The 22,492-nt window shown below is 37.7% G+C and overlaps 1 protein-coding gene across 3 annotated transcripts in view; it reads right to left on the bottom strand.

The window, feature by feature from the left end:
• Nucleotides 1-22,492, bottom strand: part of NCAPG (non-SMC condensin I complex subunit G) — a 281,872-nt gene that overhangs the window by 113,939 nt on the left and 145,441 nt on the right. For all 3 annotated transcript variants that reach the window (XM_070757387.1, XM_070757390.1, XM_070757388.1), the window contains exons 8-11: nt 20,329-20,469; nt 19,725-19,865; nt 18,513-18,636; nt 17,370-17,459 (exon numbers count right to left, since the gene is read on the bottom strand). In XM_070757387.1, the coding sequence (XP_070613488.1) occupies nt 17,370-17,459; nt 18,513-18,636; nt 19,725-19,865; nt 20,329-20,469 (496 nt within the window). The remainder of the gene's footprint in view (nt 1-17,369; nt 17,460-18,512; nt 18,637-19,724; nt 19,866-20,328; nt 20,470-22,492) is intronic.

Here is a 22,492-nt window from a genome sequence, read left to right as displayed (position 1 = left end):
AGAACCGATTTGGTCGAGAACCGAATTAATTTATCCCATAGGAAATAATGGAAATGGATTTAATTGGTTCCCAGCCCATTGACTTGCTGGGAACCAATTAAATCTACAGTATTTCCTCTATTTCCTATGGGATAAAGATCTGAGGGGACGGGGTGAGAGGGAAGGGGAGTCGAAATCCCGACACGCCCCTTCTGGCCGCCCCCTTAACAGCCTCCCAGTCTCTACCTTGTAACTGCTCCAAGCTGCAGGAAGGGTAGGGCTGGTTGCAATACCGGCAGCTTCGGAGGGCTACTTTCCTCAGCGGTTCAGTTGGTTGCCTCCAAGCAGCTGCACAAATTTTTTCTTTCCTGGCGGCGGGTTCCCTTCATCACGTGACGTTCCCGGCCGCCAGGAAAGAAAAAGTTCGTGCAGCTGCTTGGAGGCAACCAACTGAACCGCGCGATGTTCCCGGCGCTGCTGCTGCTCCTCGAGCCGCCCAGTCTCTACCTTGTAACTGCTCCAAGCTGCAAGAAGGGTAGAGCTGGCTGCAATACCGGAAGCTTCGGGAGGCTCCTTTCCTCAGCAGTTGATTACCTCCAGGCAGCTGCCTCAACCTTTTCTTTCCCAGCGGCGGCTCCGGCGGCTTCCCTTCATCACGTGACGTTCCTGATGCTGCTGCTGTTCCTTGAAGGGAAGCTGCCGGAGCGGCCGGCGGCTGGAAAGAAAAAGTTGGTGCAGCTGCCTGCATGTAACCAACTGAACCGCTGAGGAAAGTAGCCCCCCAAAGCTGCCGGTATTGCAGCCAACCCTACCCTTCCTGCAGCTTGGAGCACTTACAAGGTAGAGACTGGGCAGCTGTTAAGAGGGCAGCCAGGAGGGGCGTGTCGGGATTCCAACTCCCATTCCCTCTCACCTCGTCCCCTCAGATCTTACATTTCGGGTAGTAAACAAAATTTTCTGTTCAGTATCCGAATTTCTGTTCGCATACTGAAGCAAATTTTTGCAGAAAATTTTGTTCGGTATCCGAAATGTACGAAAACAAAGGCGTTCGAAAACCGAGGTACCACTGTAGTTTTAAAGCACTCCCTGGGCAAAAGCCTCTCCAAATCTAAATTTGGCTCAGCTAATGTGCAGCCAAATATTGCTTCAACGAAATGTGTCCAGGGCCAGGTGACCCACCCTACAATTTGTTCACCATGATCTGGACCAACTTCCCTTTTCAGAAGAAGTGCAAGTGCAAGACAGCTGTAGACGCTCCTACGAGAAGCTTTGAAAAATTGGAAAACATCTCCTAAAACACCATTAATCTCCTTTAAAGATAAGCAGAACTGTTTAGCAATTATAGAAGATCAAAGAGAATCCAAGATATAAGGCGACAAGGAAAGACTGACTTTCTTTTGCTATCATAAAAGTGAGTACAGGCTTCAAACAAAGGAAAATGGTGGAGGGAGGAGACCTGAGCCTCGGGGGAAATGCTGAAGCTAAATTAGATAAACTGCTTCAAATAGTTGGATCCTTTGAAGAAAGATTTAAGGGAGTAGAAGGTTTATTGGGGAGCCTTGCTAAGGATATTCAAATAGTTAAAAAAGGAGCTGAAGAATCAGCTGAAAAAACTAGGAAATTAGAGAAACAATTTAAAAGCCAAGCTGAAGAGCATAAGCAGTATAATTACAGGCCTACTAATATGGAGGATCACCAAAGAAGAAGAAATTTACGATTCCATGGTTTTAAAACATATTTTGCTCCAGGCTTGAAATTAGCTAAGCACTTTTTGATTGGATGAGAGTGAATGGCATTCAAATTGTTTTTGATGACATAGAATGAGTTCATTGGAGTTTTTGACGTAGAAATCTGGAGAGGCAAAGAGACATTGTTATGGCCTAGGCCAGTGAAAGCCGAAATAATTTACAAGCATTTGAAAAATTGTGCTGGCCTCAATCAAGATGGAAATGAGATAGGAGTCCTCAGAGATCTGTCCATGGAAACCCTGAAAGAGAGGGCTGCCTTACGCCCAATTTCAAGCCGTCTGTCTCAAAGAGGAGTAAAGTTTACCTGGGCTTTCCCTGCAGATATTCTGGTGTTCCAAGAAAATAAGATGTTTAAGGCACGATCATTGGAGGAGGGGAAGTGCTATTGCAACAACTGAGTATTGAGTTTGGAGAAAGCAAAGCAGTTGGAGAACCACAAGGAGCAGAAAAGAGGAGAAGATTATTTCAGTGGTCGTGGTACCCCAGATGAGGAGGAAAGGCAAAGGGAGGAGCAGTTGAAGGAGTTGTTTGCGCAGGTGGAGGCCCTCGGAAAGGAGCAGAGGAGAAAACTGAGAGTGCAGCCCGAGAGGAGAGCAAAGAAGTGAAGAGTTGAAATTGACTCTGTCCCCTCTTTTTGGAAATGCTTTTGAAAATTTTATTCTCTTTTATGGGGGAAGAGATGGGTAAAAAGTAAAAGAAGGTATTATTCAATGGTAAAATAAAGGAGGGTGGGTGGGATTTTTTCTAAATATATTTTAAAAAGTGATTGTAAGGGGAGCTCAGAGATGTAGGAACATAATCAGGACAGGTGCCTTTATGATAGGACAATGGGAACTCTTGTCCTCCCCCTCTCTTAGGGAGAGCCAGGGGGGAGGCACTTAGGTGGGTTGATTGGAGTGAGGAAGGGGAAAATAAGTAAACCAAGAGCAAAACAAGAGGGAAAAAGGATTATTTTTGTATATTATGAGTGATTGTATTATAATGGTTTTAAATGTGAATGGTTTAGGATTGGATTTGAAATGTTATAGAGTATTAAGGATGGCTAAGCAAAACAAGGTGGATATTATGATTTTGACAGAAATGCATAAAAGATGAGGAGAAAGGGATAAATTGGTTAATGATAAACATTGGAAATGGGTATATGAATCTTGAGGAACGCAAAATAGTAGAGTTACTGCAATTCTTATTCATCAGAGGGTTTTATTTGAGGAGGTTGCAGTTCAGAAATATAGAGAAGGGAGATGGTTGTTTCTTAAAGGGAAAATAAATAAAAAGAAATTGACATTGGCGGCAATTTATGCCCCGAATGCGAAAACAAAACAATTTATAATAAATACAAAGAGAAAGTTGGATAACTTTATGGATAACTTTATGGATGTTACATTTAAATAGACTTAATATGGTGGATTTCCATGCAGACATACCAAATAGAGGTACTTAATATTCAACAAGATATCATACATTTAGTTGGATTGATTATATATTAATGAATAGGGTGGGCAATGTACAAGTTAAAAAAGTAGATATTAAAAATATTTGGTTGTCAGATCATGCCCCACTATTGGCAGAATTGGAAATAGGTCAGGAATATAATGGACATATAATGCAGTGGTTACCTCTAACGAACAAGATAAAGACAAATTGCACACAGAGTTATGTGAATATTTTAGAATTAATGATGTAAGCAATATTCAACAATCAATTGTTTGGAATGCATGTAAGGCTTATGAGGGGACAATGCATATGTATAGAAGTAGATATAAGAAAGAGGTGGGGTAGAGAAAATTTAAGTTTAAGTTTTATTAGATTTGTATGCCGCCCCTCTCTGAAGACTCCGAAGAAAGGGAGAATAAGATAAGAGAATTAGACTTGATACAAGAGCGTTTGAGATTAACTAAGAGTAGGGAATGGCATATCCTATTGAAATTGAAAAGGAAACAATTGAAATTGTTTCATGAGATCCAATAGAATAAAATGAGAATGACAATGTGGCAAAAAATAATGAGTTGGGGCACAAAAGCAATACAAAAATGGCAAGATATTTGAAGGAAGAGGTAATAAAAATCATGTATTTTAGCATTGAGAGACCCTAGTCTCTCAATGGTAAACAGATATGGTAAACAGCAGCTAGAGAAGATAATGAGAAAATATTATGAGGATTTGTATAAAGAGGAGCAGGTAAATATAGGAGCTCTTAATGTTGGGAAAATAGTAAGTGAAGAAGATAAACAAATATTGAATGCTGAAATTACAGAAGATGAAATTGCTAGAGTAATTAAAGTGTTAAAACAAGCCAAACACCGGGCCCAGATGGATTTACAGGAGAATTTTATAAAACCTATATGAATGAACTGTTGCCGCATTTGGGGAAGTTGTTTAATAATATATTGCAAACTCATGATATTCCACAGACATGGAAGATCTCTGAGATTGTTACCATCCCAAAGACAGGTCAAGATTTAAGAGAGCCTATCAGCTTGGCAAATCAAGATTATAAAATATTTATGAAGATTTTGGCAAACAGACTTGAAAATATCTTACCAAAAATAATTGAAGAGGATCAATATGGAAACATAGAAACATAGAAGACTGACGGCAGAAAAAGACTTCATGATCCATCTAGTCTGCCCTTATACTATTTCCTGTATTTTATCTTAGGCATGTTTAAATTCAGTTACTGTGGATTTACCAACCAGGTCTGCTGGAAGTTTGTTCCAAGGATCTACTACTCTTTCAGTAAAATAATATTTTCTCATGTTGCTTTTGATCTTTCACCCAACTAACTTCAGATTGTGTCCCCTTGTTCTTATGTTCACTTTCCTATTAAAAAAACTTCCCTCCTGAACCTTATTTAACCCTTTAACATAGTTAAATGTTTCGATCATGTCCCCCCTTTTCCTTCTGTCCTCCAGACTATACAGATTGAGTTCATGAAGTCTTTCCTGATACGTTTTATGCTTAAGACCTTCCACCATTCTTGTAGCCCGTCTTTGGACCCGTTCAATTTTGTCAATAATAATTAAAAAAAACCAAAATCCATTACTATTAAAACTAAAACAACCAGCAAAACTATTAATAAAAACAGGTGAGGGCTGGGTTTTTTTCTGTTATTATTTAAGTGCTCTTACCATATGCTTTAAATCAAGAATCACTTCTCTCTCTGTTTCTCTCTCTTTTCTGTCATTCTCTGCCTCAATCATTTTCTCATTTCTCTTTTTTTCTCCCCTTTTTTCTATCATTTCTCTCTCTCTTCCTTCCACTCCTCTCTCTCTCTTTCTTCCTCTCTTTCACTCTCTTCCTTCCTCTCTCATCTCTTTCTTTCTTTCTCTTTCTCTCACTCTCTTCCTTCCTCTCTCATCTCTTTCTTTCTCTATCTTGCTTTCTTCCTCTCTCTCACTCTCTTCCTTCCTCTCTCATTTCTCTCTCTCTTTCTATCTCTCTCTCTCTTTCTCTATCTTGCTTTCTTCCCCTCTCTCTCTTTCTTTCTCTCTCTCTCTTTCTCTATCTTGCTTTCTTCCTCTCTCTCACTCTCTTCCTTCCTCTCTCATCTCTCTCTCTCTCTCTCTTTCTCTCTCTTTCTCTATCTTGCTTTCTTCCTCTCTCTCTCTTCCTTCCTCTCTCATCTCTCTCTTTTCTTTCTCTCTTTCTCTATCTCTATCTCTCCCTCTCTTTCTCTCTCTCTTTTTGTCACTTTCCCTCTCTTGTTTTCTCTCTCTCTCTTGCTTTCTCTCTCACACTCTTTCTCTCTCTCGTTCTCTTTCTCTTGCTATCTCTTTCTCTCCCCTATTTCTCTCTCTCTCACACTTTCTCTCTATCTTGTTCTGTCGTCGCTCTCACTCTCTCTCGTTCTCCGGAGGCTGGCAAAAGTAATTTTCAATGTCGGGCGCGCGGGCTGACGCGCGCTCTCCCCATCCCCCTGCTGCCAGCCCAACCCGGAAAATTCAAAGTAAGAAAAACCTTCGCTCTTACTTTGAATGTTCCGGGCAGGTTGGCAGGGAGATGGAGAGAGCGCGCGTCAGCCCGCACGCCCGACATTGAAAATCACCTTCGCCGGCCGGCGGACCCCGCTGTGAGAATGCCTGCACAGAAGAAAGAGAGGCGGAGCGGGCGGGCGGGGGCAGCGGCGAGTAGCCACGGGGGTGCGAGGGGGCTAGAGGTGTGGGGGGGGCCGTGGCCGCGGCTTCGTGTGCGCCCTTGGAAAAGGGTGCGCGGGGGGGCCTTTTGGGGGACGCTGGCCAACACGTGTGAAGCCTACAACTTGCGCTTGTGTTAAATTTTGTTATTTCCTAAGCAGCCTTCTGTGTAAAAAAATCCATTTGGGAACGACTTGTTCCCAAATGGATTTTTTTACACAGAAGGCTGCTTAGGAAAGAAACAAAATTTAACACAAGCGCAACTAACACAAGCGCAACCGCCACACCGAAGGGGCTCCTACCTTCGCCGCACGCTTTATTCTGGGACTGGAGGACCGTGCTGCCAAAGGCTCTATCGGGGCTTCGAGTCCTGCCTCGCGAGGGCCAGAGGGCCCGCCTTTTTTGTGGGTGAGGCAGGCGGCCGGCAAGAGACGGCTGGTACTGCACATGTGCGAGGAGCTGCTCACTGGGCACAAATTACTGTAGGCGCCAGGAGGCCGGCGGGCAAAACCGGGCCCCCCTCATTGTTCAATTTGGCCGGGCCCATGACACCACTCCCAGTAGTACCACCCTATCGGCGGCCCTGTCCATCCTTATCCTTCAAACCATTTATTGTTAATTTTTCTTTTCTTTTTTTAAGGTATTTTGCCATTTGTAATGCTGATTTATTCCCCCATATTTCAATTCTCTGTTTCACTGCTATTCTCATGTTATTCCAATTTTCTTCCTCTATGTCCTTTAATTGTCTTTGTTTAAGTTTTAACAAGTCATTCCATTCTTTATTTCTGGTTATTCTCAAATTTTCTCTTATTGATTCTATTTCCCTTATTCTTTTTTCCCTTTCCATCCCCCAACTTTTTCTGATATAAGACTCCATACTAATTAGATTACCCCTAATAACTGCCTTCTTCGTGTCCCAGATAACTGATTGTCTCATCCCGTCATTTTGATTTATTTCATAAAATTCCTGAATATCTTTCTGAATTTTTTCCTTATTTTCTGCACTTACTGAGACAATTGTATTGTATCTCCAAATTCTTTGTCTACCAGTAGGGTCTATCTTTATAACTGCCATTATAGCTGCATGATCAAGTATCCAATTACTTAGAGTTCTGCCTTTTTAACTTGAATGTTTCCTGTTTTGTTCATAAATATATAATCAATACAACTAAACTTATTGTGTCTTGCTGAATAATATGTCCCTCTATTTGAATTATCAGAGTGTAAATCTGTCATATTTAACTTATTCAAATTTAATTGCTTCTTTTCTTTGTTATTAGCTGTTATTTCTACATTGAAATCCCAAGCAAATATCACCGTCTCCTCTGAAAATAAATCCAGTTTACGTTTTGCATTCATAATAAATTGTTTAGCATTTACATTTGGAGCGTATATTACCGCTAACGTTATCATCTTTTGATTCATTTTTCCTTTTACAAATAATAATCTTCCTTCTTTATCCCCTTTTGTTCGTATCACCTGAAAAACATTTCTTTGATTTATTAATATGGCCACTCCTTTACAATTTGTTTCTCCTCTACTCTCAAAAATATATTTCCATTCTTTACTTTCAATCAGTTTATCCATCTTTTTCCTTCCCTTATGAGTTTCAGTAAGAAATAAGAAATCCACATAGTTTTCTTTCGCTAATTTCAATAATCTATACCTTTTCACCGGCGATGCTAAACCATTTATATTCAAAGCCATAATTGTTCGATCAACCATAGTATTTCCATTTAACCTTTCTCCCTCTTGCAACCCAGAGTTCTGTTAATTTGTCATTTTTATTAAAGGTTCTCCCCACCCAGGTGCCTCCCCCCGAATCTCTCTCACAAGGAGAGAAAAGCGGGGGGGGGGAAATCCGCTGCTTTGGCTAGGCACCATAAGGGGCATGGTTCCACCGAAGCTAGTGCTCCCCCCCAAACACCCTTTTAAAGTTGGAAATAAAACCCCACACTCCCCTCCCCAAGTCTCCCTTAATTTGATTAAAGTTAAAGCAGATATTAAATTGAAACAGACCTCAACTTTTCCCCTTAATATGTAAAACCATTAAAACAGTTAAGACAGAGATTTTTACAAACATTTCATTTGTTTTTTTGCCTCGTGACTCTTGCTTCCGCCTTGGGATCCGGTGCTTCCTTCCCCAAAAGAGCTTGTTTGCCAAGGAATGTTGATTGTAAAAGTTCCATAACATCCTTACTCCCCCCCTCCTCCTGCTGCCCCCCCTTCTTCCAGCACTTCTGTTGTTCTTCCTGCCTGTTGCTGTAGATCTGGATTCAAGCCGAGTTTCGCCAGCATTTCTTTTTCTTCTTGGAATGTTTTTGTTCGATACATCCTGCCTTCCTGAAACACGACAATAATGGCGGGATACTGCCAACTGAAACACATATTTCCTATGAACAGGGCCTCCATTATCAGGCACATTTGACTTCTTAATTGTAGGGTTGACACTGACAAATCTTTTAACACCTGAATCGGGGCTCCTTTAGAAGTAAGGTTAGTGATTTTTCTTAATTCTTTATAAACTTTTTCAGCCGTTCTTTCTGAGGAAAATTAATTACAATGTCCTGTTGATTTGGGTCTTTTCTTGCTCCAAAAACCCAGTGTGCTCTCTCTATTTCATGATCCAACACTTCAATTTTATTCTCCTTAAACCACTGCTGGATATTTTGGATCATGTTTCTGCTATCAGCAAAATCAGCTTTGAAGCCCCTCAGGCGTAAATTTGCTCTTCTTAATCTGTCTTCTAACATACTTATGAGTTGACAACCATGTTCGCTTTTTTCTTCCAGTTTGGAAACTCTGTTACCTTGGGCTTTTTGCTCTGTTTTCACTGTTTGTAAATCAGTTGTGGTCTTAGTAACCACATCTTGCATTTCTTTTAACTGCTGACCGACCACAACAGAAGCTTTTACCAAGGCATCCATTCTCTCTGTGAGCTCCTCCCCCACTTTCTCCGCCATCTCTCCTCTTAACTTTATTTTTTACTCACAGTTCCGAGTGGAAAGCAGACTGTTTCCTAGTTGTTTCTCTCTCCTTCAATTAGCCCAAGGTATCTCCGGGTTCCAAATTTATGACTTTATTGCTTAGTTCAATTTATTTGAGACTTAGGGTGGTTCGACAGGGTTTAAAATCCAATGTTTACTTTCTCATTTGAAGAGCGTTCAGCAGAGCGTCTTCACTCACTCACGCATGCGCAAACCCCCTCAATAACTCTCTGATGTCTACACTTCAGCCAGCTTGAAATCCACTGAACCATCCAGGGATTAAGTCCAATCTTCACTAATTTATCTATCAGCTCTTTATGTGGAACCGTATCAAAGGCTTCGGAGAGGGGCGGCATATAAATCCAATAAATGAAATGAAAGGCTTTGCTGAAGTCCAGATAGGCAATATCCACAGCACCACCTTCATCCAACACCTTTGTGACATAGTCAAAGAAATCAATGAGATTAGTCTGACATGATTTGCCTTCAGTAAAGCTATGCTGATTTGGGTCCAATAAGTTATTGTTTTTTAGGTGCTGATTTATCCTCTTTTTGAGTAGAGTCTCCATCATTTTAAAAATGGGTTCGTGAAGTATAGGAAGATAAGTGAACCAATCAGAAATGTAATAAATGTGATGCACCATGCTACTGTTACTAAAAGGAAATTGGGAATTTTGAAATCAGATGTCTATAAAGCTTTTGATAAAGTTAACCACAGTTATTTATATAAATTATGTAAGGAATTAAATGTGGGGACAAATTTTGTGGAACTACAAAAGAGATATATAAAGGGAATGAAGCATACATAAGAGTGAAAGGACAAAGAACGCAAAGAATTAACATTCAAAATGACACCAAGCAGGGATGTTATTTGTAATAGCAATAGAGACATTAGCTAATAAGATAAGACAGGATAATACTTGGGTAGGATATAAAATAGGGGAATTAGAAATGAAATTAAACCTATTTGCAGATGATGCAATTATACTGACCCAGACTCCGATGAAGATGATTAAAGGTATAAGAAATATTTTGCAAGAGTTTAAACAGGAATCGGGATTATCTGTCAATATATACGGAAAAATCAGAGATTATATGTTTAAATATAGGCCCGAGAAAACAGATAGAAATTAGGAAGGAATCAGGGTTCAAGTTAGGACTAAAGAAAATTAAATACTTGGGAATTTAGTTATTGAATAATCTAGCGAAAATTGAGATTAATTATAAACAAATATGGAGGAAAATGATGAGGAGTTGGAAAGAGTAAAAGTTAAGAAGAATGGCCAAAATAAGAGCATTAAAAATAAAGATAATTCCCAAGATGATGTACCTGTTTCAGGAATTGCCAGGGGGTTTATCAGCATCAAAGTTCAGGGAGTGGGACAAAAAACTTAACTATTGGGTTGAAGAAGATAAAAGACCGAGAGTAAGGAAAAAGTGGTTAATAGCTAATGAAAAAGAGGGTGGATAAGGAATTCCCTGTTTGGAGTTGTATAGAGATGCATTTCAAATTGAAAAATTAATGGAGTTGCAATTATTTGATAATAAATGGGTGATTGAAAAAAGAGATGAACAGGATAAATAATAGAAAATTAATTTTTATAAGGTGGAATAAGAGCAATCTGAGGAAGGCTTTGCGCATGCGTCGAGAGTAGATGCTCCCACGGAATGCTCTCCAGATGTGATTAAAGAAAACAAATCTTAACCCTTAACAGCCCTCTCAAACTAAGTGAAAAGTGGACCGAGAGGTAGAGAATTTAAAAGAGACTTGGAAAACCTGCTGGGATCAGCTGAAAAGAGGAGTTACAGACCAGAACTTCACTGTTAAAAAAGTGAGTAAAACGACAAAGGGAAATGGCGACTATTCCAGATCTGGGGGGGAAAAATGGATACACTCCTCCAGGCATTTGCAAACGTAGGACAACAACTCAAAGACATGCAATTAGCCATGAAAGAAGTGACAAACAGTATGAATGAATTAAAAGTTCAATCCAAAGATCAGGAGACAAGGATCTCGAGACTTGAGGCAGATAGAAAAAAACAAGAGCAGCGTATAAACAATTTAGAAGACCGGCAGAGGAGATCAAAATTATGTTTGACAGGATTCAAGCAGGATTTTGGTGAAAATAAGAAATTAATTCAACTGATTTACCAATGGCTCTTAGAAAACAAAATCACGGTGGATTTGAATGAAATTGAAAGAGTTCATTGGGTTTATGGTCCTCGGAATTCTGGCAATCAAAGAGACATTGTGGTAAGATTTGCTTTGGAGCGGAGGGCCGCAGAAGTTTTTAGACAGCTTAAACAAACTCCTAATCTCCATTACAAAGGCTCTCCTGTCCATGTCTTGAAAGACTTGTCTACTCAAACGCTGCAGGCAAGAAATCAGATGAGACCAGTGGCAAACCTGCTGTTTCAGAATAATTTACGTTTTACTTGTAAATATCCAGCCACGATCCTGATCTTCAAAGATGCCAAGACTTATTTAGCAAGTTCTCTGGAAGAGGGAATGCAAATGCTTCGACAGTTGGGAATAAATCCTGATATAAATCAGCAGGCAATGTCAACAAAGGAGATAACTGGAGCCGAAGGGGGAGAAGCAACAGGAGATTTATTTACAGGAGATCCTATCAGTCAAGAGTCTGCAAAGGAAGAGAGAATCGTTGCATTAGAAAAGGAACTAGCTTTACTCCGAGAGAAAGGAAAGAAGGAGGAGGGGTGTGTTACACATCAAAGGAAGAAATAAGCACTGTATTGTATAACTGGCATTGTTGTTCCCAGCTGATTAGCTTTTGGGGTATTCTTTTTCCCTTCAATACTTAATAAGGGGAAAGGAAGGAATAGGGGGGGGGGGGTTGAGGGTTACTATTTGTTACTTAAATGGGTAATTTTTTAGAGCGTACTTGAGGGATAGCAAAGCCATGGGTGCCTCTCAGAGCCAATGGAGGTTTTTTTCATTGATTCCCCCTTGGGGGAATGGTGAGGGAGGGGCACTTGGGTGGGGGTTTAAAACTACAAATGAAGAATCTTCCAATATGCTTCACTTTACAGAGGAGAGAAACATATCTGAAAGGAATGGGTGAAAAGGTTTTGATGTCATTATGGAATGTCGTCACCGAATAAACGTTATAGAATTATGAAACTGGCTAGGGATAAAAAAGTAGATTTCTTATTTTTATCAGAAACACATAAAGGGAGAAAAAGAGAAGATAAATTAACTAATTGTAAGGAATGGGGATGGATATATGAATCTAGGGGGAATACTAAAAGCAGAGAAGTGGCGATATTAATAAATAAAAGAATTCCCTTTGAACTGATTCAGACTAAATGGGACAAGGAGGGAAGGAAAAATGAATAATAAGGTAATAACATTAGCAGTAATTTATGCCTCAAATGCAAATACAAAGCAATTTATATTAAATACAAAGCGCAAATTGAATGACTTTGCAGAAGGCACAGTGATTCTGGCAGGTGATTTTAATATTGAATTGATAGCAGGGAAACAGGGAAAAAATAATTTGCCTTTAAATAAATTAGGTATGTTGGATCTTCATGCCTAAGCGACAAATAGAGCTACGTTTTATTCAGCTAGGCACAATAAGTTTAGCTGCATTGACTATATATTAATGAATAAAACTGGGAATACATATCTTAAAAGAGCTGAAACTGAAACATTTGGTTATGAGACCACGCCCCATTATTAGCAGTGATTGTATTTGATTCAAATAATAAACAAAAAATATGGAGATATAATCCTCTTGTGTCAAGAAGAGAAGATAAATTGAAACTCCAAAAAGAATTGACTGAATATTTTAAAATAAATGATACGGGAAATATGAAGCAATCAATAATTTGGGATGCACACAAGGCCTTTATGAGAGGGAATTGTACTAATACTGAAATCTATATTTTAAAAAATGCGAGGCAGAAAGGAAAAAGTTAATTAAAGATATAGAGTTACCAGTAACTCAAGAAAGATTGAAAATTACAAGAAATAGGGAGTGGAATAATTTATTAAAAATTAAAAAGAAGCAACTGAGACTTATGGATGAACAAATATGGAATAATATGAGATTGATTGTAAAGCAGAAAATTATTGGATGGGGGAATAAATCAATGAAACAAATGGCATATTATTTAAAAAAAAAGAAAAGAAAAATCTTGTATTGTTGCATTAAAGGACAAAAAAGGTGTAATAAAACGTAGTAATGATGAATTGCAAAAAATAATGAAAGAGTTTTATGAAAAGTTATATAAAAAAGATCAGTTCATTCTGCAAAATATAGAGGTTAAGGAGAAACTAACCAAAGAAGACAAACAAATATTAAATGGGATAATAACAAATGATGAAATTATTAGAGTTATTAATGGGTTGAAACCTGCCAAAGCTCCAGGCCCAGATGGACTTACGGGGGAATACTATAAGACTTTTGTGATTCAATTATTACCTTATTTGGAGAAATTATTTAATAACATACTTCAAACCTTCAATATTCCACAGTCATGGAAGACATCCGAGATCATTACTATCCCAAAACCAGATCAGGATTTGTTAGATCCGGGATCCTATCGTCCTATCAGTTTACTAAACCAGGATTATAAAATATTTATGAAAATTATAGCAAATAGGATAGAGAGTATCTTACCAAAAATAATTGGTGAAGACCAATATGTATTTGTTAAAGGAAGGAAAATTTATGAACCAATAAGAAATGTTGTCAATGTGTTACATCATGCTACCACTACCAAAAAGAAATTATGCGTCTTAAAGTTAGATGTGTATAAAGCATTTGATAAAATTAATCATAATTACCTGTTTCAACTTTGTAAGAAATTAAATATGGGAGAAAATTTCTGTCAAAGTATAAAAGAAATCTATAAGGATAATACAGCCAATATTAGGGTAAATGGAAATAGAACAGAGAAAGTTAATATCCAAAATGGAACTAAGCAGGGATGCCCATTTTCCCCCATCTTGTTCGCAATGGCAATTGAGGTTCTAGCAAATAAAATTAGAAATGATAAGGACTGGAAGGGTTACCGAATTGGAAAACTTGAATTGAAATTAAATCTTTTTGCAGACGATGCCATAATATTGTCTGAAACCCCCATTGAAATGATGGAAAAATTAATGGTTTTACTTCAGGAATTTAAAGACCAATCAGGTCTTTAAATTAATATTGAGAAATCAGAAATAATTTGTTTAAATACAGGTCCCAAAGAGCAAATTGAGATACGAAAAATTTCAGGATTGAAATTAGGATGTAAAAAAATGAAATATTTAGGAATTTGGTTATTCAAAAACCCAAACAAAATTGCTGAGGTAAATTATAATTTAATATGGAAAAAAAATGCAAAAGCAAATTAAAAAGTGGAAAGATTGAGAAAAATGGCCAAAATAATAGCCCTTAAAATGATGATTATTCCAAAAATGATGTATTTATTCCAAGTTTTACCAAGTACCTTCTCACGAGTAAAACTAAGGGAATGGGATAATAAAATGAATTTTTGGATTGAAGGAAATAAAAAACCTAGAACAAGGAAACGATGGCTGATTGCCAGAGAAAGAGATGGAGGATGGGGGGTGCCCGAATTTAGAATTATATAGAGAAGCATTTCAAATAGAAAGATTAATGGAATTACAATTATTGACAGAAAAGAAGTGGGTGAAACTTGAAAGGGAGATTAATAATATTAAAAATAAAGAGATTTTATTTAAAAAATGGAGTAAAATAGAAATCAATAGATTAGCCGATCCTTTGAAAGCAGCTTTAGATATTTGGTCAAAATGGCAAGGGAAATTAGCAAATAGGAATTCAAAATTATCAACGTTGCATGTTTTGAATATAAATAATGATGTTAACCTAGATAGAGTTATAAAGGAATTAAATGATAAAGGTATAATGAGAATAGAATAATTATATGAGACAGATGGAAGAGTTAATAGAACTCGGTTCGAATGGTGGTTGGTCCAACAAAAATGGTTACAGATTAATGCAATATGCAAATATTTGAATAAAAGTGAGATTAAAGAAGCCTTTTTGAGCGAAGAAAACTGTCTAGAGAAAATATTGAAAGAAAAAATTAATGATTCAAAAGGACAGGCTAGTAAGATTTATAGCATGTTATTACAAGTGGAAGAGGAAGTGATTAAAGGCCTAACAAGATACTGGCAAAATGAATTACGGATCAATGAAAGCGAGATGGAAGAAGTAGTAGAAAATATATATAAGATAAAGAACACATGAATTAGAGAGATGAGAAGGAAAATTTTACATAAATGGTACTTCACGCCAGTACACTTCCAGAAGAAAGGAAAAGGAAATTGCTGGCATGGTTGCCAAATAAAAGGAGTTGTTATGCATATGCTCTGGGAATGCGTTGAAGTTCAAAAATTTTGGAAGGAAGTACAGAATGAAATTAACAATATGCTAAACATTAATTGGATAATCACAAAAGAATTAGCAACACTAGTTAAATATGGGGAATTACGAGAATTTAAAGAAATCAAAACAGCAGCTTTGGAAAGTGCTCAAGCAGTAGTGGTATTAGGGTGGAAGGATAGCAATAAATGGACAATCCAGAATTGGTACTGGTACATGGTGGACCACATCCACTTCGAAATTATGGAAACCTGATTAAATAACTTTGATGAAAATAAATTGGAGAAACTGATGGCACGATGGAATAAGGTGAAAAATTATATCTTAAGTAGAATTTATGACGACAATGTGAAAAATAAATTCCATTCACTTTTTGTATGTAAAGAAATGTAAACCGGAGCTAAGGAAGAAATTGAAACTTATTGCAAATAATTTAACCCCCTAAATGGTGGTGGGTTTTATTGGTGTCGGGCACTTTTTCTTTAAGTAATTTTTTGTTTGTTGTAATAAAATTTAATAAAAATATATATTTTTTTAAAAAAAGGAATAAGAGCAATCTAGATAAATTAATATCTAGTCCCCTTGAAAGGGACTATGGAAATTTGGAAAAAATGGCAGGGGAAAATAGGATTATATAAATCAAAACTCTCATTGTTATATGTAATAAATAGAGATAATGAAACAAATCTAAATAGGGAGAGAGTTGAAGGGAAGAGAGATAACTAAGATAGAACAGTTATATGAGAAGGATGGGGGGCCAAGTAGAAATCATATAGAATGGTGGTTGGGTAAGGGAAGATGGCTACAAATAAATGCAATATGCAAATATCTGAATGAAAGGGAGAATAAAGAAGCACTATTTAGGGAGGAGATAGAGTTAGAGAAAATAATAAGAGAAAAAAGTGAGGGTACCAAGGCGCAAGCAAGTAATATATATATAAGATGTTAGTACAGGCAGATGGCCATGTGACCCACGGATGACTAAATGGCAGCGGAATGAATTACAAGTAGATGTGCAAGAGATGAAAATATAGTGGAGAATATAAGGAAAATTAAGAATACAAGGGTTAGGGAAATGAGAAGGAAAGTATTACATAAGTGGTATCACACACCCACTCAACTTGCATACTTCCAGCATAATGTTAAAAATACCTGTTGGCATGGGTGTCAAGATAAGGGAGTGTTTATGCATATGTTTTGGGAATGCCCGGTAGTGCAGAACTTTTGGGAAAAAGTGCAAGAGGATATTAATAGGATATTAAATATATGATGGACAATTACAAAGAAATGACAGTATTAGTTAAAAGGAACAAGATGGGAGAATTTAGAGAAATAAAAGAAGCAATGATAGAAAGCGCTCAGGTGGTAATAGTCTTGGGTTGGAAGGATGTGACAAAATGGACAATACAAAATTGGTACCGGCACATGGTGGATCATATTCAATTTGAGATTATGGACAAGAGGATGAACTCAGCCAATGAAACTGATTTGCAGGAACTGATGGGACGATGGGACAAGGTAAGAGGATATATGGTTAGTAGAATTCAAGACCAAGCTACAAGGAATAAATTGGAATCACTTTATAATATGTAAATGGATATATTGCTCTTGAGTTAAAATGGTATATGTAAAATATACTCCCATTTTGGTGGAGGGGTACGAATGTTGTCTGGTGGTGGGCACAAATCACTGAGCACTTGTTGTATGTTGTTTAAAATCAATTAAAAATTATTAAATAAAAAGGTGAAGGGAATTCACACTGACACCAATGTTAACAGGATGTACAATAGCTAAGGCTCTCCTTGCAGCTGGGAGATGAACCTAATGTGCTAGAAGTTGTCCTCAACGAAGGAGGCCTCCTGAACACCTTCTCCATCCTTCTACTTTATTTTCTTCTATTCCAAATTGCACTTACATATGCCAGAGGAAATCAAAATCAACTGCCATTTTTTCAAGATTTATTTTAAAAAAATTGAAAATTTTCCCTCTCTAATGCTATTAATTTAATTCTCTACATTTCTGGGAAATAATATTCAGATTTTTCAGAAGCTGCAGAAAAAATGCAATAATTCAATTGTAGTTATTTCATTTTTTAAAAAAATATTACATTACTAAAGAAGTGGCACATTTTCTCCATACCTTAAGCTCTTGTTTTCTTATCTCACTTGCGTCTTGCTGCTTGTCTACTGTCATGATGGTTTCTCGCACCTCTGAAATTATTTCAGCAACCTGAAAATATAATAAGTACCAACCTGAAATTGAAACAAGTCAGACGAAATTATTTTATTTCCATCATAAAGCTAAACAACACTAATTTCTGGAGGTCCCTTGGGAGAAACTCATATTATTAAAAAAAATCTCATCTAATCTTTACACAAAACTTCATGTGAAACCTTCTAATTGCTGGTGCTTTTGAAGAAAAGAAGCATTCTTTTGCGCATCCTAAGACTATGTTGGACCTCCCATTCTGACTTTTCAATGAGGAAGAACAAGCATGGTGGTCTTGAGCCCATCTAGTTTGATTTCCAAATCAGGAATATAAACCTTTAGAACTGGAGGGAAACTAGTAGTGCCTTTCATCTATTGAGGGGACAAACAATTTTGATATGGTAAGGGTATTTTTAGAAACCAAGCTTTTCAAAAGGGGTGACATGATAGCAATCTTCCAGTATCTGAGGGGTTGTCACAGAAAAGAAGGGATCAACCTATTCTCCAAAGCTCCTAAAGGCAGAACAAGAAGTAATGGATGGAAAGTAATCAAAGAGAACTAATCTAGAAATACAGAGAAATTTCTGACAGTGAGAACATTGAATCGTGAAGTCATGGGTGCTGGACTTTGCTAACAGTTTTCAAAAAATTAAAGTCTGTTTCTGTGGACCAGGCTGGAGGTAGGGATTTCACATGCTGACTAGGTCCCATGCACGCAGAAATGGGGCTTTGCTAACTTGCACAGCGAGATTCTTGGCAAGCCATTGATCTGGGCCAATCTGTGTCCCACAGTATAGGGTAACCTGCTTGAACAAGGGGTTGGACTAGAAGACATCCAAGATCATTTTCAACTCTGTCATTGTGTATTCTGTAATTATCCTAAATATATGAATATTTACATACACTCAAAACTTTCAGGGACAATTATACTCAACTATTTTTTTTTAATATCCAGAGAAAGCAAACTGTTTACAAAGGAAAAATGGATTCAAAACAGGTACTTTGGTTAACATAATTTCTCTGAAGACTTCCCTAAAGGATTAAACTTTCAAAGTTGTAACCGAAAGAACAAACCATCTGGATTCTTCTATCATCATCCTTCAAAAGACAGAGCAACTTTTCCATAAGATGGGATACAAGTGATGCTGATGTGGTTGGAATCATAAGAATTTTTTGTAGGACACTCAGCATTCTCTTCCTTAAAAAAAAACAAAAAACTTTTTTGAGTTTAAAATCCAAGGAATCATTATTTGTGGGTGAGTTGGTGCTTGTATTTCTGTTATATGGACATCACTGATATATTTCAAATCCCAAATGTTACAATTGTGGTTTCTTCTCTTCTTAGGAACATTGTAAAACATGGGAAAACCCTTTCCCTGTAAGATTAGGAGACAAACCGAGACTGAAACAGAGAAGAAAGCTCACAGTATTTGGCTATAGTGATACCTGCTTCTACTGCTTCAACTGTTACTCCCTGAAATTCTGGGAAAATGGAAAACATTTCAGAGTGAAAATATTCTGCGGCTGGACTACAGTTTTTCTTAAATCTCAACTATTTCTCTTGATGTTCTCCTACTCTCTGGCCCATTTATATTTTTGAATCAATTTTTTTCTTCCCTCAACATCTGATAGTTCTCTGAGAGAGGAGAATCTAAACTGAACAGCAAGACTGGATTTTCCCTGTTGTCCTTCCAAAGGACTGGATAACACTAGGGAATGGGCCTGAAAAATATGAATCCCAATTTTTTTAAAATGTCAAGCATGAATTGTCAATAGCATTATATGAACCCCTAGGTCTTGACAAGGAACATAAGCAGAGAAGTCATGGGATGTATTGAGGATTGCATTGTTGACTACCCAAGACATGTTTCCTTTGCATGAAGAGTGCAACATCACCCTCTTCACTGTGAATGTGGTATGCCATTGAAGTTCTGAAGAGCTACCTATAGATATCTCAGAGACCAGATGCTCCTCATTATCCCAAATTCTCCCCCATTTTTAAAATGAATGCAACCATTACTTTATTTTTTACTATAATACATTTATATCATATGATTGTAAGAAGTACTATACTCCTTTGGCTCAAAACGATTATGAATGGAAAATTTACAAACCACTTGAATTAAAATCAATATGTTAACTTAGTTGTTCAAATGGATATCATTTCAATTGCTCCAAGTCAATTGTTCCTTTTTATACACATTTTAAAATGTATCTTGTAAAAAGAATATTCCTCACAATTGCATAAACAATTGCACGGGTTGTTGTTGCTGTTTACAGTCTTACCTGCATCCCTCTTCGGTAATATCCATGCAACCCATCATTAGAATTAACTGCTGACCTATAAATTCCTTGGTCATCAATTGCTCAATGCAGGCCAGATCTTCATTTTCTTCCTGACTGAGTACTGGAATGCTTTGAAAGTAACTTAAGTATAAGAAAATGATTATTCTGTCAAAAGGGATTAAGATTCTCTCCTTGCCAATCCCAGACTGCTATATTAATTCACAGCCCTTTAATACTACAGCTCAACACATTTCCCACAGACAGAAATGTGGTGTTGGATTTTCTCCTGATCTTTATCAATGGCTGAATATTTAGAAAAATTTAGATGGACAATGCAAAATCACAACACATATGAAAGAATTTCTCCTTTACACAGCATGATACTGTAAAACTGATTACACAACTCAGCCAATCTGTTTTAATTCCCTTATTATTTCTGCAGCATCTCCTGCCCATCAGATATCTTCATTATTAAAAATAAGTTATTCCAAAATCTCATCAGAGAACCTTAACACCAATACTAATAAGAAAGATAACTGTAAGATTAAAGCAGAGGGTATATTGAACTGACATTGCAATTTTTGAATTAATTGTGTTTATTTACCTCAACAGATAATCTGCATAGATAGCAGGCTCTGGCAAGACTTCTTCTAAGAATTCTTCTCCTTTGGATTTCAAGTGCTCACATAGAGCTTTCCAATATAAGGCACTCTCTGCAGTTAGCTTCTCTATTGGAATGGTTTTCCTTTAAATGAAGCACATGGAGCGCTAAAATGGGAGTCTCCATTTAAAAAAAAATATTTTCTTCTACTAGTTATATAAACCAGGAAATTTCAGAAAGCAATCAGTGCAAACTAATATACCGTATATACTCGAGTATAAGCCCACCCGAGTATAAGCCGAGGCACCAGTTGTGGCACAAAAACTGGGAAAACTTATTGACCCGAGTATAAGCCGAGGTTAGAAAATGCAGTGGTTACTGGTAACTTATAAAAATGGAAACCAATAAAATTACATTAATTGAGAAATCAGTAGATTATATGTTTTAGAATATTTATTTTAAAGAAAACCAGTAAACTAGCTCTGTAAATTTAAAAGAGGGTAAACAAAAGCAATCTGGTAATAACAATAAATTAAAAAGTAAAAAAAGTAGCTCACTTAGCAACCAAGCTAAAACCTATTTCTAAACCTAACCCAGGGCTCTTTAAACTTGACAGTTTTAAGACTAGTGGACTTCAACTCCCAGAATTCCTGCACCAGCCATGCTACCACAGGAGTGGGAGTTGAAGTCCACAAGCCTTAATCTTTTCAGGTTTGAAGACTCTTGCATTTTTAACCCTAACCCAGGGCTCTTTAAACTTGACAGTTTTAAGACTACTGGACTTCAACTCCCAGAATTCCTGCCCCAGCCATGCTACTTCAGGAGTAGGAGTTGAAGTCCACAAGCCTTAATCTTTTCAGGTTTGAAGACTCATGCATTTTTAACCCTAACCCAGGGCTCTTTAAGCTTGACAAGGTTTTAGAAGCCTGGAGAGAGTTCATGCCGTCCCGTCCCCTTTAGCTCACTGGCTGGCTCGCTGGCTGGATCTCCCTCCCACCCTGATCCTCCCTCCTCCTCCGTCTCCCTTTATTGCCCCATGTGTTGTTCGGGGGGAAGCAGATTTGCTAAAGAGATCCACTTGGGACGGCAGCAGGGAAAGTAGAAGGAGAGCCAGAATAGCCCACAGCCCTGGGGGAGGAGGAGGAAAGAGGCTGTCCTCCTCCTCCTTCTTTCCCTGCTACCGCGCCAAGTGGATATCTTTAGCAAATCTGCTTCTCTCTCCGGCTTGGGGCTTTTAAAGCCTGGAGAGAGTTCATGCTGTCCCCCCCCCCCCTTAGCTTGCTGGCTGGCTCGCTGGCTGGATCTCCCTCCCACCCCTGATCCTCCCTCCTCCTCCGTCTCCCTTTATTGCCCCATGTGTTGTTCGGGGAAGCAGATTTGCTAAAGAGATCCACTTGGGATGGCAGCTGCGAAGGAAACGGAGGAAGAGGAAAGAAAAAAGAAGCCTCGCCTCTTTCCTTTCCTCCTTTTCCTCCACGACCGCAACTGACAGGAGAAAACAAAAGAGGAGAAGAGGAAGCAGCCGACAGCATATTTATTTATCGGTATTTAAATATTTTAAAAAGAAAGCAAGCAAGTGAGGAACTGAGAGAGACGAGCTGCAGTGCCCCGCCCCGCCGCCATTTCTATCAATGTCTCACCCGGCTCCAGTTCTTCAGGCGGCTCCATTTTTGAAGCAATGCCTGCTGGGCTCCAGTGGGGCGCCCTCTTGTGGGGACTCTTCAGTGACCCAAGTATAAGCCGAGGTCGGGTTTTTCAGCCCATTTTTTGGTCTAAAAAACTCGGCTTATACTCGAGTATATACGGTACCTATTAAAATCAAACTTCTACATTAAATAAGTTTCTGAAACATACTACTGTGTTTTGATATTTATCTTTAAGAAATAATGTCATGAGAATATACTAATGTTAAAGGAAAAAAGTTTATGTTCTCTAATTTTGCCTGTTTATTTTAAAAAATATATTTTTCCACGTTAAAAACATACATAACATCACATATACCTTCAATATAAAATCAATATGTATATGTTATCTCTTTAAAAACAATAATACAATAAACTACATTCCAAATTTTAATCTTTATTATTCAGTCTGTCCCAATCTTTATTTTCCTCACCCCTCTCTTTCTATCTCAGGTGGCTATTCCACCTCTACTACCTACTTTCTT

Source organism: Erythrolamprus reginae, chromosome 7 (assembly GCF_031021105.1).
Source record: "Erythrolamprus reginae isolate rEryReg1 chromosome 7, rEryReg1.hap1, whole genome shotgun sequence".
NCBI lineage: Eukaryota > Metazoa > Chordata > Lepidosauria > Squamata > Dipsadidae > Erythrolamprus > Erythrolamprus reginae.
This window is presented reverse-complemented; position numbering and strand designations above follow the sequence as displayed.